Here is a 14,706-nt window from a genome sequence, read left to right on the forward strand (position 1 = left end):
CATATTTAAAAAACTCACAATTTTTTTAATATAAAGTTTGAAAAGTGATACATACCTTTTTAAGTTTGTTTCTCTCTTCTCCAACATCAATTGGTGGTCTTCGACCATCAATCGTTCTCTCTTCGGCTTTATCTCTCTCTCTCTGATCTTTCTCCCTTGTCTCTCTGATTGAGACGATTTCATTTTTGTCTCAAACGAAGACCGATTGTCTTAATCTGAAAGACAAAGACGACACATCTAAAAGTTATGATAAAAATCGTTGTTGTGTGTGCAATCAGAGAGAAATTGAGAAAAGAATCAACAAGTAGGGGTTCAAGTGTACGAGCTATTATCTGAAAACAAAATTTGTGCTAACACTCTTTTGTAATAATTTTTCTTGTATTGTAAATTTATTTTATTATCTCTCAAAGTAGAGGTAGGTAATTAATCTGATCATCCAACTAGTATAAATAATTTCCTGTATCAGTTTTTTCTTCTTTCATTTGCTTTGATTTCGTCATATATATATATATATATATATATAAATATATATGGTAGGTATAATTTTATTGAATTATCAATTAATCAGAATATTCAAAAGGGTTGATAAATTAAATTAAGTTGGATTAAGAGCATCCTGAAAAATAAAAAACTGATACATTTATGTGACCACAAAGATTGCTTATTTAAAGCCAAATCAAAATTCTCTTTTCCTATTTGTCTAATCAATTACCCTATCTCGTATGGTAATGGAATAAGGGGTCCATAAAAATTCCGTAATTAATTCAATAATTAAACTAAATTTCTTGATTAATGACTAGGCATATTCAAGTCGAATTCAACCCAAACATGAGTAGCTTCAACTAAAATTCATAATGATGAGCTCAAGTTTATTCAAGTTGATTGAAAATGTCATTAATAATAATATATCATTGATGGCAACTCTATTAATGGCAAACTCATTCTTACATGTGCGATAGATACGTACTAAAAAATATGAATAATTTAATATATTATCATATGATTAAGTATATTAAAATATATAATGATATGTCAATTTATTTGTATCTACTAACCCACTTCTTTTAACTTCTAATTTTATGACACCCTAACTAATTATTCACATGCTAATCTTATTCTTAATTAATCACCAATTTGTCATCATAGCTTCACTATTTAAGCTAAATCAGAATAAATTTTGTATGTCTCCCACAAATATTGGAATCATATCTATACAAAGTGATATGGGTAGTGCTCTATAAAAGACAATTCAGTTTTATTTTAGTGTGATTCCATGTAACATTTCCACTTTTTTATGTTGTTTTTTTTTTTTTAATGAAATACATTACAGAAGCTGTAATGTATACAAAGTAATATACGAAGCTTGAGCAGCTCAAGTTTGTTGTTTTTTAGCTTGGTGAGTTCATGTCTCAACTTGAGCATAATATTGAAAAACCTTTAAAAGTTTAAAATATTACACTTATATTACTAAAATTTTACTTTTAAACTTTAAACATAAAAATAATTGAAAATTTTATAAGTTACGACGGTAATTTTTAAAGATACGCTAGAACCTGTAGTTCCTATTTCAAGCTCAAGCTTGAACTTTTCTAAAATATAATCAAGTCAAGCTCATGCCTAATGATATTTAATTCAATTTGATTACAACTTTACACATTATTATATTACAATTCTGCTTGATTATACATTATTTAATTTGTTATAAATAAACATATTCGAAGTAACACTTTAATTGAGTTAAGACCTTATCTAAATATAAAAACATTGTTTATAACAAATATTTTGGGTATTATTATTATTATTATTATTATTATTATTTATTATTATTATTATTATGAACCTCATCATCTAAAACTCAGTATCAAATTGATAAAAGACAGTATAAAAATCAAAGATATAAGCACCAAGAACTTACCTAATGAAATTTGTTAGGGGATGTTTAAGGGATTATTAATGAATAATTAGGTGGAACTAAACCCTGAATTAAGCATGTAATCTTGTTTAAAGATTCTCTAATCACTAATCACAACTCCAATTAAGCTTGAAAATTTTGTGATAGGCTGGTTAATTGCCGGATTTTCCGCTCCTTTTTTGTTTCTTTTCCTTCTTCACCTTTGAAAATACGCTGTTTTAGATAAGGGAATAATTAGCCTCTGTCTAATCAGGCACCTTTTGATCTTATTCTTTACCACTCTCAAAGCTCAATCATATTATCACACAAGCCCATAGGCTGAAGAGAAAGATTTGGATAAGACTCTATAACCATCTAGAAGCTCCATGTTATTATCCCTTCATATTTGTTTCAAGTGTTAACGTATTTTTATAATTTTATATTATTTATATTTTTATAATTAATATAAATAATTTATAATATTTAAAATAATAAATTAATTTTATTATTAAATATATTTATATTATATTTAAAAATATGAAGAAGAGATTTTTTTCAATAGATACAAAAATAAAGAGTAGACTTTTTCTCACAAATAAGAGATAGAGAGAAGATTTTTATCCGTTAAGTAAGAAACAATAAACTACTATCACCCTTCTAATAGGAATGGAAATAAAGAATTCGACCCCACGCTTTTCCATTATCATCCCTCGATATCTATTACAACTTCCAAAATTTGTTTAACATTAAATAATTTTTTTATTGTATTAAAAACACATTTCACAATTTTATCGGTCTCAATTAAACTATAATTATTCTCTTGTTATATTAGAATCATGACAATATTTATAAGTCATATACATCCGTACTTCACAAAACAATGTTACATATAACTCTAATCTTTCTAGTATAATTTTTTTTTAACAGTAAAAGAACCATAATAGAGATGATTCTACTACTATGGGTAGATTCGAGCCGAGTCAAGCTCGGTTCACAGCCAGCTCGGGCTCGGCTCGCTTTATTTAGGGGCGACTCGAGCTGAACTCAGCTCGGCTTGAGTTCGGCTCATTTTTTGCTCGGTTCAGCTAGTTTTTCATATCAAAATAATATCGTTTTGTGTATATATATAGATCAAAATGACGTCGTTTTGTATAAAAAAAATTTTAAAAATTTTAAAAAAAATATGCCCTACCAAGCCGAGCCAGCTCGAGCTCGATCGAGCTGAGCGGAGCCTAACTCGTTTCGGGTTCGAACCGAACCAAACCCAAACTCGAGCTAACTCGGCTCAAATCCAGCCCTATCTACTACACACAACTAGCGTTCTAAAATTGTACTGCAACTTCCAATTTACATTACTCAGACAATATTATTATTGTAGACAAAGTCTCTGGGTATTTCCAATCAATCCACATTAAAATTCATCTATCTATTTTTTCTATATTTTCTTATTATATATAATTATAATAAATATTAATTATACATATCATTATGTGATCAATATTTTTAAATCCTAAATGACCAATCAAATTAATACACGCAATAAAAGTACATAATTTTATCGAAAATTAAAATGAGTGATGGGAAGGCATGCACTTTTCTTGGATTTTTTTTCACTTTCTGCAGATTGGCATCGTCTGGTTATATCCCATTATTATGTTTGCCTTCCAATTTTACCCTCCAACAATAGTCCAAATAACGCTTAAATCCTATTCACCTAACATTACCATTTTACCCCTGCACCACTTCCATACGTTACCAGACAGACACCACCGAACCGATTCCCCTTAATTAATTACCATTCCCTTTAAAATCTAAATTTAATCTAAGAATTTTCTTTCGGCCACCTAACGCAATTTTCTCAGCAGCCAAACAGCATCGCTAGTAGTGCACACATCTGGGAAAAAAAAAAACGAGGGCAAAATCGTCAAGTTCTTTTTCATGGTTTGCATTTTCCTTTACATACCTTCAACAACAAGCCCTGAAAATTTCCTCGGAAAGACCGCAAAAAAGGATATATTTACAAGGAAAATCCCCCGCAGCGATCTCGTTTTGACACTATATTTATATATTCATATAGATATTATATCTGTATCAAGATCTCCCTGAAAAAAAAAAAACCTCTAGAAAAATTCATCGGAGGTGCAGCCGATCAGATCCTGGAGGTCACGTGACTCCAAACCAAGACGAAGAGCTTCCAAGACTCGCTCGAAGACGAGCACGTGACACGGAATATGAAGGACTCCTTTTTGTTCGTAACCGTACTCCTGAGCCGACTTGTTGAGAAGACCGACGAAAAACGGGTGGTTCAGCAACTCAGCACTAACGACGAAACGCTCCATCTCGTCGCCGACGTAGACCGGCACGTGGCCTTCGGGAACAGGCTTGGAGTTTGTGGATCGGCGCGCCAAGGATTTGGTGACAGCAGCAGTGGAAAACGGTCGGCGAGAGCAGCGGGAGTCGGAGCGCAGGAGGCTGTACTGAGAGGAGTCGGCCACACGAGATAGACGGCGGATGAGCTGCTTCATTTGGAAGAAGATAGTAAGACAGTTAGGGAAGTGAATTCTGAGGTGTTTGGCTGGCGAGAAAGCGAAGGAAAACACGGAAGAAGAGTTTGGGAGAAAAGAAAAAGTGGGGAGGCATATTTAAAGGGGAAAAAGAAGAGAGATACACACACATAAAGGTGATGATGAGAGAGAGGTACAGGTTGGCGTACTTGGAAGGTACAATTAGTGAGAGAAAATAAAATAAATAATTAAATTAATTGTTTCTCTGTCTTTATATTTATTAATATTAATATTTTTTTAACTGAAAATTTGTTTGTGCATTCTGTATGAGTCAGCCAGGACTAGAAGTTGGGTCACGACTCACGACTCGTACTCAAGGTTTAGTTGGGCCAATTTTGTATTTTTCTATTATGGGGATGAAACCCCCAAATTTTGTAATTTATATATTTATTTGCATTTAAAAGAAAATTTTACATGATTATTTCAAACAATTATTCAATGGGACCAAAAATTTGCACAAATTTCCGATAAAACATATTTGATTTTTTTTCTATTTTTTCTTAGTTGTACTTGTGATTAGCCGTTCAGAAAATAAATATATTTGTAATACATATAATTAGTTAACTGTATTTATAAACGTTTGCAATGACGTAAACGAAAAAGATAAAACATGTTTATAATTTATATATACATATCAATAAAAAACACATTTTTATAGATAGATATTTATCTATTTTCTCTCACTTGCCCTTTGCATTTAGTTTGAAACTCTTGTTAACTACTCATAAATTTTAAAATAAAGTGAAATAAAATAATTTTCATTAATATAATTTTTTAATAATTATTTTTATTAAAATAAATAAATAAAAAATTTCACACCCGCGATTAACGGAACGTCACTTTTTCCTTAGCCCATCGCCGTACAGTTCCGTGACCATGAATGTTCCCTTTAAATGCTTTTCCAGTTACTTAACTTGTCTCACCCGGGTGTCACTTTACGCCTTTCACACCACTGCTCTCACGCTCCCTCTGAGTTCACGCGCCCTTTTAGGGAATATTATTCCTCGGAATCCTCGTCACGCTCCAGAAGAGGCGGTGAGGGGCGGTATATTCTTTTGCAAAAGAAGGATAAAAAGAAAAGTACGCTGCGTTGTTTAAAGCCTCTCATTTTTGAGGTAAGGAATCTTTGTGCTGCAACTGGTCGTTTTAATGAAGCCCACGCCATTTCCCATTTTCGGCGTCTTGTTTTTGGCAAGAAATTTGGCTTTGGCCTTTTGCTTTCACCTTTTTTAGTTTCGTGTAAAGTTTCTACTTTGGTGTCATCCCTAACTTGCCTAGAAGTCTTGAATCTACTCCTATCATCTTGAAAAACCCCCCTTCTTAATAGTATATTTTAACTAAACGGAATCCATTTAAATTTAAATAAAAGTTAATTTAAATTTAAAATAATAAATTTAATTTGAGTTTAAATTGATTTAGATGATATATAATAATATTAAAAGAAATGACGAGTGAGAAAAAAAATTAAAATTATTCAAAGGCCTTTAAACTTTATTCGAGCTTTCAAGTTATAACGTAAACTCAAGTTTGAATTATTTGATTTGAACATAAATTTAAGTATGAATAAACTCAACTTCAATCTACCCCTACTTTTATCAATATAATTATAATATTTTTAGATACATAATATACAATATTAAACTAATTACTTTTAATATACTTGTAATTATTCTTAACATTCTTCAAAATAGTTTTCCAAAAACGAGTGTAAAACCGAACCCTTTTATAAAATTACTTTAATTGATAATAAAATTGAATAAAATTATATCTATAAATATTTTTTATTAATTTGATCGTAAAAACTAACAAGATAACATATAAATTAATAATATGATTGTAATTTTTTTATATTTAATGGTCATTTAATCATAAAACGTCAAGTCATTTTTTTAAAATTTATTATAAGTTAAAGTACTTTAGGGATTTTAAATACTTTTTTGGATAGAAAAATGAATTTAATTGTTTTTGTGCTCATCATCTTTACATCACATTTATGCAATAATAATATTCCATTATATATATATATATATATATAGTCCACAAGAAAATGATTAAACATTATTACAATTTTATTATATGCTCTACAAATGATAGATTTCATTATCCCAAGTGAGAATTTAATTTATTAATTAATTAAAATTAGCAAACAACATATCATGGTGACACCTCAATAAAATGTGAACATAATTACTCATAGTTTTAGAATATAAAAAATTGCACCCTTTCAGCCTGTAGATGTTCGTCAAGATTTTGTGATGAAAACCCTAACGAAGTGGTGACAATAAAGGATAAGTTACTATTTTAGATGCTTAAGGGGGTGAATTGTTATTAAGTCAAATATGAGGGGGTAAATTGAATTAAATTCAGAAACAATAATGTTGTGGAAGCCATTTTCAATCTGAATTTACCCCTTCACATTTTGCACCTCTTGAACGTGCATGATTTTTTTCTTTTCAAATTAATTTGCTTTCAAGCAAACAATGGATAAATTTTGATAAAAGCTTTGATGAGACGACCGTATCGAGAGAAAAACATGTTACGTGGACGAATACAACTCATACAAAATTATGAGTATTTATTGCTAAAGTCTTTAGTGGGATAGATGTTTTACATATTTATCGAGTAAAATACTGTATAATAATAATGTTTTAGATAGAGTATCGATCGTATTCATTTTCTTAAGAGTGAGCCTTTTTTGACGACAAAGTTTTAGGTGAAATATATATAATATTATTTTCATGTTTATTGAATAAAATTAGGTCTACGTCTACACTAATATAGTTTTCAATGAATAAAAACGTTATATTAGATAAATGTAGCACATTTTTTATATTTTTATTGTATAACATCATTTAAAATATTTATTTTACTTTTATTTTTATATATTTCAACACTTTTTTTTTGTCAATTTTATAATAAATATATTAGACTAAAATTTTGTTTATAAATGTACCCATTACACAACCGATTTCGAAAATTGGCCGTGTTTATGTTTATTTAATAATTTAAAAGTACAAAATATCTTATTAATTATATATTTAATATTAAAAATATTAATCATACGATTCTTAGTAGTTTTGCACAAATCATAATGAATAAGATTTTATATACAAAAATTCTCTTAATAATAAGTATAAACAAATCGACGTATTATGATACGACTGAATGATTTTAAATTAAAGAGAAAATACAAAATTAGATTATCTAATTATGTAATAAAAAGTCAAGCTATTCTTACCGTTAACAAAAGAATATTGGTATATATAGTATTACTTAAGTATAACTAAGCATTTAAATTTGTTTAAAAGTTTGGTGACTCAAGAATTTCTAACCTAATCTTGAAAGAGCTTAAAATTTCAAAGAAGTATCAATTACTTGTTTGGATTCTAATGCAATTTCAAGTGCTAATTTTGGATTTTAATAGGGTTAATTTCAAATGGGTCATATTTATAATAATTAATTAGTGGATGAGGCTGTTTGCTCATGCTTGCTTACCCTAAAAGAAATAATGAATAATTTCAATTAATGAAAATTTAGGGTTAGGTTATTTATGGAAGCAACTTGAGTTTCTTCCTTGTAAGCCTTAAATTAAATCAAAATTAATTTATTATAATTAAATAATAATAATAATTACTAGCTTTTTTATTATCTTATATTTATACATAAAAAGTCTCAGTGTGATATTATTTTTTATAATTCAAAAATCTTTCAACATCATTTTGAAAATTTAGTTTAAAACTTGAGTCTAACGAGAAATTTGACTTATCGTCGAATTTATGCTCGAGAAAATCATGTTGGGTAGTTTTTACTATCTCTATATCATTTTTTTTTTTAAATATATATAATAAGTTATAATTAGAATAAAGTTAAAAGGGAAGGGTTTCATATTAAATACAAATTAAGGAGTAGATAAAGAGTTATTTTCAAAATTTAATTTACATTGGAATTTTTATTTTTGACATATTCAAATTTAATAACTCTCTACCGATTTTACAAAAATATACTTTAGACATATTCAAATCTTACATTCTACTACTAAATAGACATCTTAACCTAGATAAATTGACTCATTCTCTAATGACTATGATATTTTTAGTTCATATTTTCCTTTGTATGTACTGCTTCTAAGTCCATAGGAGGACTAAAATTCAATTACGTCTAGAATTTATTTTCAAATAAATAAATAACTATGTCAATTAAAATAATACTATCCAATGTAACAGGATCAAATATTATCAATAATATTAAAATATTATATATATATATAATATTAATATTTCATAAAATTATGTATCTGTTTATAAAGGTCTATAATCATCATAAATCAATACAAACACAATATGATTAATTATTAAGTTTTTAATTAAAAAAATTAAATATGTATTAACATTTCGAAAACAAAAAATAAAACTTAAAAGAGATTATAGTATGAATAACTGTAAAATATAGAGGTTAATGAAGAAATAATAAATTAAAATAGGTCAATAATAAGGCCACTTAATTGGGATGGTAATGCAATGGTTGGGTAAAGGATGATACCCTAATTCATGTTCTCATCTCTACAGGAAAAACATTTTCGTATTGGGGGATAGTGGGGAATCTCTATTCTCTCCCCTCCCCCATCTCATCCGCGTAGATAAATTTTCTTTTTTCTTTCCTTTCTATTCCCGTTACTGCTAGAAAAATAATAAAATATATATTAATTGTCAAGGTGTGTTTGTAAAAGTTAGTTCAATATTTATGGGTTCAAGGGATATATAATGAAAGGGATGGGCAGGAGAAGGGATGCGTCATGATATATTTATCCTCGTTACCATCTCATTCTTTAATTATTTTTATCTTTATCCTCATTTCTATTAAAAAATTTTGTCCATGTTCAAAAAGAGATAGATTAAAGGATTGAATTGTCATTTCTACCAACTAAACCATTATCTCCCTTTAATGACTCTCTACCAATCTTACAAAGATATATTTTAGACATATTTAAGTTTTATACTCTAACACTAAATAAATATCTTAACCAAGATAAATATAATAAATTAACTTGTTTTCTAATAACGATGAATATATAACTATACAAATTATTTTTAATTCATATTTTCCTTTGTATGTTATTAGCTTCTAAGTCCATCTAAGGACTAAAAATTCAATTAGGTCAAGAATTTATTTCTAGAAAAATAAATAAATATGTCAATTAAAATACTATTACCCAATGTAACAAGATCAAATATATATATATATATATATATATATATATATATATATATATATATATATATATATATATATATATATATATATATATATTTATTTATTTATAGTCTATGCTCTTAATATTTCATAAAATCTTTACAAGATTATACAATTGTCTATAAAGGTTTATTATCGTCGTATATCGATACAAACATAATATGATTAAAACATGACAATGAGAAAATCAAAAATAAAACTTTAATAGATTAAAGTTTAAATAACTTTAAATTGTAGAGGTTAACGAAGAAATAATAAATTGAAAGAGGTTAATTAAAATTTGAAGGGGCCATTTGATAGGGATGGCAACAGAATGGGTCGCGTAAGGGGCAAATATCTAATCTCTATCCTTGTTCCCATCATTGTCTTGTTGGAAAAATCTTTTTCCATCCTTTATAAGGGTGTAACGAGTAATTTATGTCCTCTTTCTTTAAAAAAATAATTCTTTATGCTTTTTTTACTCATCCTCACAGGGGAAATTCTCATCTTCTTCTTTTTTTTATTTTCGTTAGAAAAATAATAAAATATTTATTAAATATCAAAATATGTTTGTAATTATTCAAAATTTTTAAGAATAATTTATTATTTAAATGTGTAAGAAATATAGATGAGAGAAAATGAGCCAAAAAAGGGATGGGTCAAGATATATTTCTTTTCATCTCAATCTCATCCCCAATTATAAAGATTTTAATATTTTTTGTTCTATTTTCGCTCCTATCAAAAAATTTCCTCGCTATTTAACAAGAGACAAAGTAGGGGGTTGAATTGTCATCCCTACCAACTAACCCATGACCGCGCATGTATATAGATTCTTTACAACTCAACTGCACTATGAAGTCTTCATTTAGGTTTAGAATATGTCCAAATTTCTCTTATTATATACAATATTCTTTCCGATCCTTATTTCCAAAATCCTGGTCAAAGAGGTAATCTTCTGCTTTCAAAAAGTTTGAAAGAGATACGTCATTAGGTTTGATAAGGATATTAGTAGAATTTTCGAGAATATGCGATATTTCCTTTCTTATATTTACCTAACCATTTTTTTTAAACTAAAAAATTGTTTGAATAGAATATAAGACCATTTAAAATTATCTTGCCTTATTTATTTTATTATTTTAATTTTATATATATATATATATATATATATATATATATATATATATATATATATATATATATATAAAGTAATATTATTTAATCGACTATAGGATAGCACGTTCGAACCCATAAAACACCTTACAGTAGTTTTATAATTTGATCACTAATTAAGCAATTAGATAATCAATCATGTTTCTATTTGCGACTGTGATAGTATATTGAAGGATTATCTATATTTTCGATTGGATTCAGTCTTTTTTTTAGTGGGAAAACTTTGCCCTTCTTAGCCAGATAAATAAATTATAAAGTATAATAATCATATTTATAATGATTACATCAGATAAATCAAGATTTTACTAATTATAATAAAGAATTAAACTTAAATTTTATTCTTAAAAATTTTATCACTATTAATTTCCCCAACTTTTAGAGCGTTGAATTCAAATATTGATTTAATCATATCTTAAATGACAAACACCTAACAAATGTAATGAAAAGAAGAGACAATAGTAATAGTTGAGACGATGGTGATGATAATAGTGGTCATGATTTTAAAAATCAAATCAGACTGATTGATTTAATCGATTAAACTATTATTCGTTAATCAAACCATATAAAATCAGGTTTAAGTCAATTAACATACAAAAATTGATTTTTTTAAAAACTTATTATAAAAACTTCAATATAAATATTATTTATCATATATATATATATATATATATACACACACTATTGAATAAATTAACCTATATATTTAATCACAAATTAAGAAAAATTAACTTATCTGATTATCTACTAATTAATTCGATTATCAATTAGATCCAATCATTTTATTCCTAAAGATAATATCTGATTATATTCTAAAAAGATTAGTGGTGGCATCGAAGATGGTGAGCCAGCTGAATAAGGTAGGGAAAAAGGTGGGTGGAGAAGAGGGTATAATTGTCTTTACGATTTAGCCGTACGGTCAAATGTTACAAGGGTGGGGACCAACACCGACCTACCGCATCGTTTTTGCCGTTTACTTGACCGTACGAGACACAACATAAGCATGACTTGGAATTCCATTCGCACACCCACAGCCAAGGGTATATTTGTCTTCTTACTAATTAGTAGGGAAATTTATGGGAAATTAAAAAAAAGCCTCATTTATTTATTAATTTTAAACTAAATATAAAAATAATTATATATTTATTTTACCGTAATTTCAAAGAAACTTGACTGAAATGAAAGTGATGGAATAATAAATATAAAATTAAAAATTAGAAGATAATAAAAAGTCCAAAAGACTTGTTCCAACCTGGGTTAAGTGTAACTTTCAACTCCTATTTTTTAACTTTCAAAAACTCAAACTCTCATTTATAAACAAAATTATATTAAAAATTTAGTTAATATTAAAAATAAAATCATCATTCAAAAAAAAATTTTAAAAACTAAAATCTTATTAGATTTTCACCTTCAGTTTAAAAATAAAATAATTTTTTTTACCCAAAGTTTAAAAAATAACAATTTCACTCTTAGGGGGCGTTTGATTGGAGTTTTTTAAGATTACCTTGGTAATCTATTTTTTATTCTCTTGTTTGGTTTGTTAATAATAAAATATTACAATAATCTTCTATTACCAATGCTGACGTGACAAGTAATATAAGCGATAATCTGATTACCACCTTCACCTTAGATATTTAAAGATTACTGAGGTAATCTTAAGTTTATTATAATTATATTATTATTTATTAATTTTTTGAGATAAAAATAAATTTATTTTTAATTAATATAACAAATAATATAAAAAATATTTAAAAATAATTATATTCAAGTGCATTTAAGTAAAATAATTTACTAGTAATCTTTTATTACCTTTAACCAAACACAATAATTATTTATACCTACTAAATTTTATCAAACATAGTAATCATTTATACCCAATAATCTTTTAAGTAATCTATCTTCAAGGTAATCTTTCTATTTTGGTAATAAAACATTACTCAAACCAAACGCCCCCTTAAGGTTTTAAAACCAGCTTTAGGGATAGCAAAGTTCTGCATTGGCTTTCCCTCTGAACTTATCTCTTTCTATCCACTTTTTTCCACCATGGACAATGGAGATTTTCTTCGACGAAGATGAAATTGTCTTCATCAAAGTGTTTTTGTCGTAGACAAAGATGACTTCATTTTTATCGAAGTTAATCATTTTAATTGGTGGATAGAAACAAGTCAGTAGAGAGAGATATCTAAGTGGGAGAACGAATAAGATCGGAGATGATGGCAAATTTTAAATTCTTAGGGGGAAATTATTACTTTTTAAACTTTAGACGAAAAAAAATTATTTAATTTTTAAACTAAGGGAAAAAAATGTGATAAAATTTTAGTTTTTAGAATTATTTTATTAAATGATAATTTTATCTTTAATTTTATTTAAAAATTTTAATAAAATTTGGTGTATAGGTGAGAATTTAGATTTTTAAAATTTAGGAGGTTGGGTTTTGAGTTTTTACCTACCTTTCGGTGGGAAGAAGTCTTCTGGCCTATTAAAAATTGTCCAACCGTACAGGTGCAAGGTCCCCACTACGGAAAGACATGTTCAATTGTTCGTTGCCTTCAGTATTAAATCAAGACTTTAATATAAATATTTATTTATTGTGAATGGTTTTGCATTTGTCATGCCGACCTGTCATGCGGTTAGATTTTTACTTGGTCAAATTCATATGGTCCAGATGACCAGTTGCTTTGTTGTAGACATGTTCAGAGTGTCGGCTAAGCCCATGGCTGGATTTGACCCCCAAAAAAGACAGCATGGCTCACGAGGAACAAAATAAGTGATTTTGCAGATTGTGTCAAGCTCGTTGATTATGTGAGCTATGCTGGGGCCTCAGGCTCTAGCCTAACGTGTAAAAGGAAAAATTAAAAAATTAAAATTAAAAACTAATAACATAATATTAATGATCATACAAAGATATCAGATATCTAGATGACATTTGTAATATTAATAATATTATATAGTAAAATTATAATAAAAAACTAATAACTATGGTTAGATTTGAATCGAATTGAGTTTAAATTCAGTTCTGTTCACATATGCTTGATTTGAGTTCGAGCTCAAATTTAATTCGGCTCTTTTTTTATTATTAAAACGACATCATTTTAATATATATTAGTCAAAATGATATCGTTTTGTATCAAAAATTTTAGTTAAAAAATCTGACGAGCAGTTCGAGCTTGAGCTCGACTGAGCTCCACTAAGGCTGGCTCTTTTCAGGTTCGACAGAACCGAGTTTGAGCTGACTCAGTTCAAATCCAACCCTATTAATAACATAATGATAGACATAGATTTTTAAATAATGGATCGAAATATCTATATACATCATAATTTTATTGTTTCCAATCACTTGCATTAAAATATACTCACTATCCAGTATACTTCTAGCTGGTACGATTTTCAACATCAATGCCGAATAAGTTTGGGCATGGTGCCCTCTACTTTAGGGTATGGACACTTTGAATTTTGGTGAGCGTGGTTGGCTACTTGGATTTTTAAAGATCATTGATAAGGTTGAGCCCATGTGACATTGAATTTGTTCTAGACAATCTATGCTGCCCAATTTATGTTGCAGCAACAAAATAGGTAGGACTCTTTACTTCTTGGTTTTGATTTATTTCATCAGTTGGATGAATAATATCAATAGACTTTCTAAACAATATCTCAATTTCTTATATAAAATTATAGGTAAAAAAAAAAAAAAAAGGTGAAATTACAGCTATAATCTTCTAGAAAGTCTAGTCAACAAATTTTATTTTTTTCAAAATTATCTTCTAGTATGTAGAAATTTTGTAGAAAGAATGTGAGGTTGGAAGAAAAAAAAAAAGTAGAAGTTGGAATGAAAGTGAAGTAGAGAAATTGTTTGTT

The 14,706-nt window shown here is 27.8% G+C and overlaps 1 protein-coding gene across 1 annotated transcript; it reads right to left on the reverse strand.

Annotated features, from left to right (window-relative positions):
* Window positions 1–3,803: 3,803 nt before the first annotated feature.
* Window positions 3,804–4,535, reverse strand: LOC123197758 (auxin-responsive protein SAUR71-like). Its single transcript, XM_044612136.1, has one exon. It carries the CDS (start codon window positions 4,414–4,416, stop codon window positions 4,012–4,014), a length of 405 nt encoding a protein of 134 aa, XP_044468071.1. The 5' UTR covers window positions 4,417–4,535; the 3' UTR covers window positions 3,804–4,011.
* Window positions 4,536–14,706: the final 10,171 nt, after the last annotated feature.

This window comes from Mangifera indica, chromosome 15 (genome assembly GCF_011075055.1).
Source record: "Mangifera indica cultivar Alphonso chromosome 15, CATAS_Mindica_2.1, whole genome shotgun sequence".
Classification (NCBI taxonomy): Eukaryota; Viridiplantae; Streptophyta; class Magnoliopsida; order Sapindales; family Anacardiaceae; genus Mangifera; species Mangifera indica.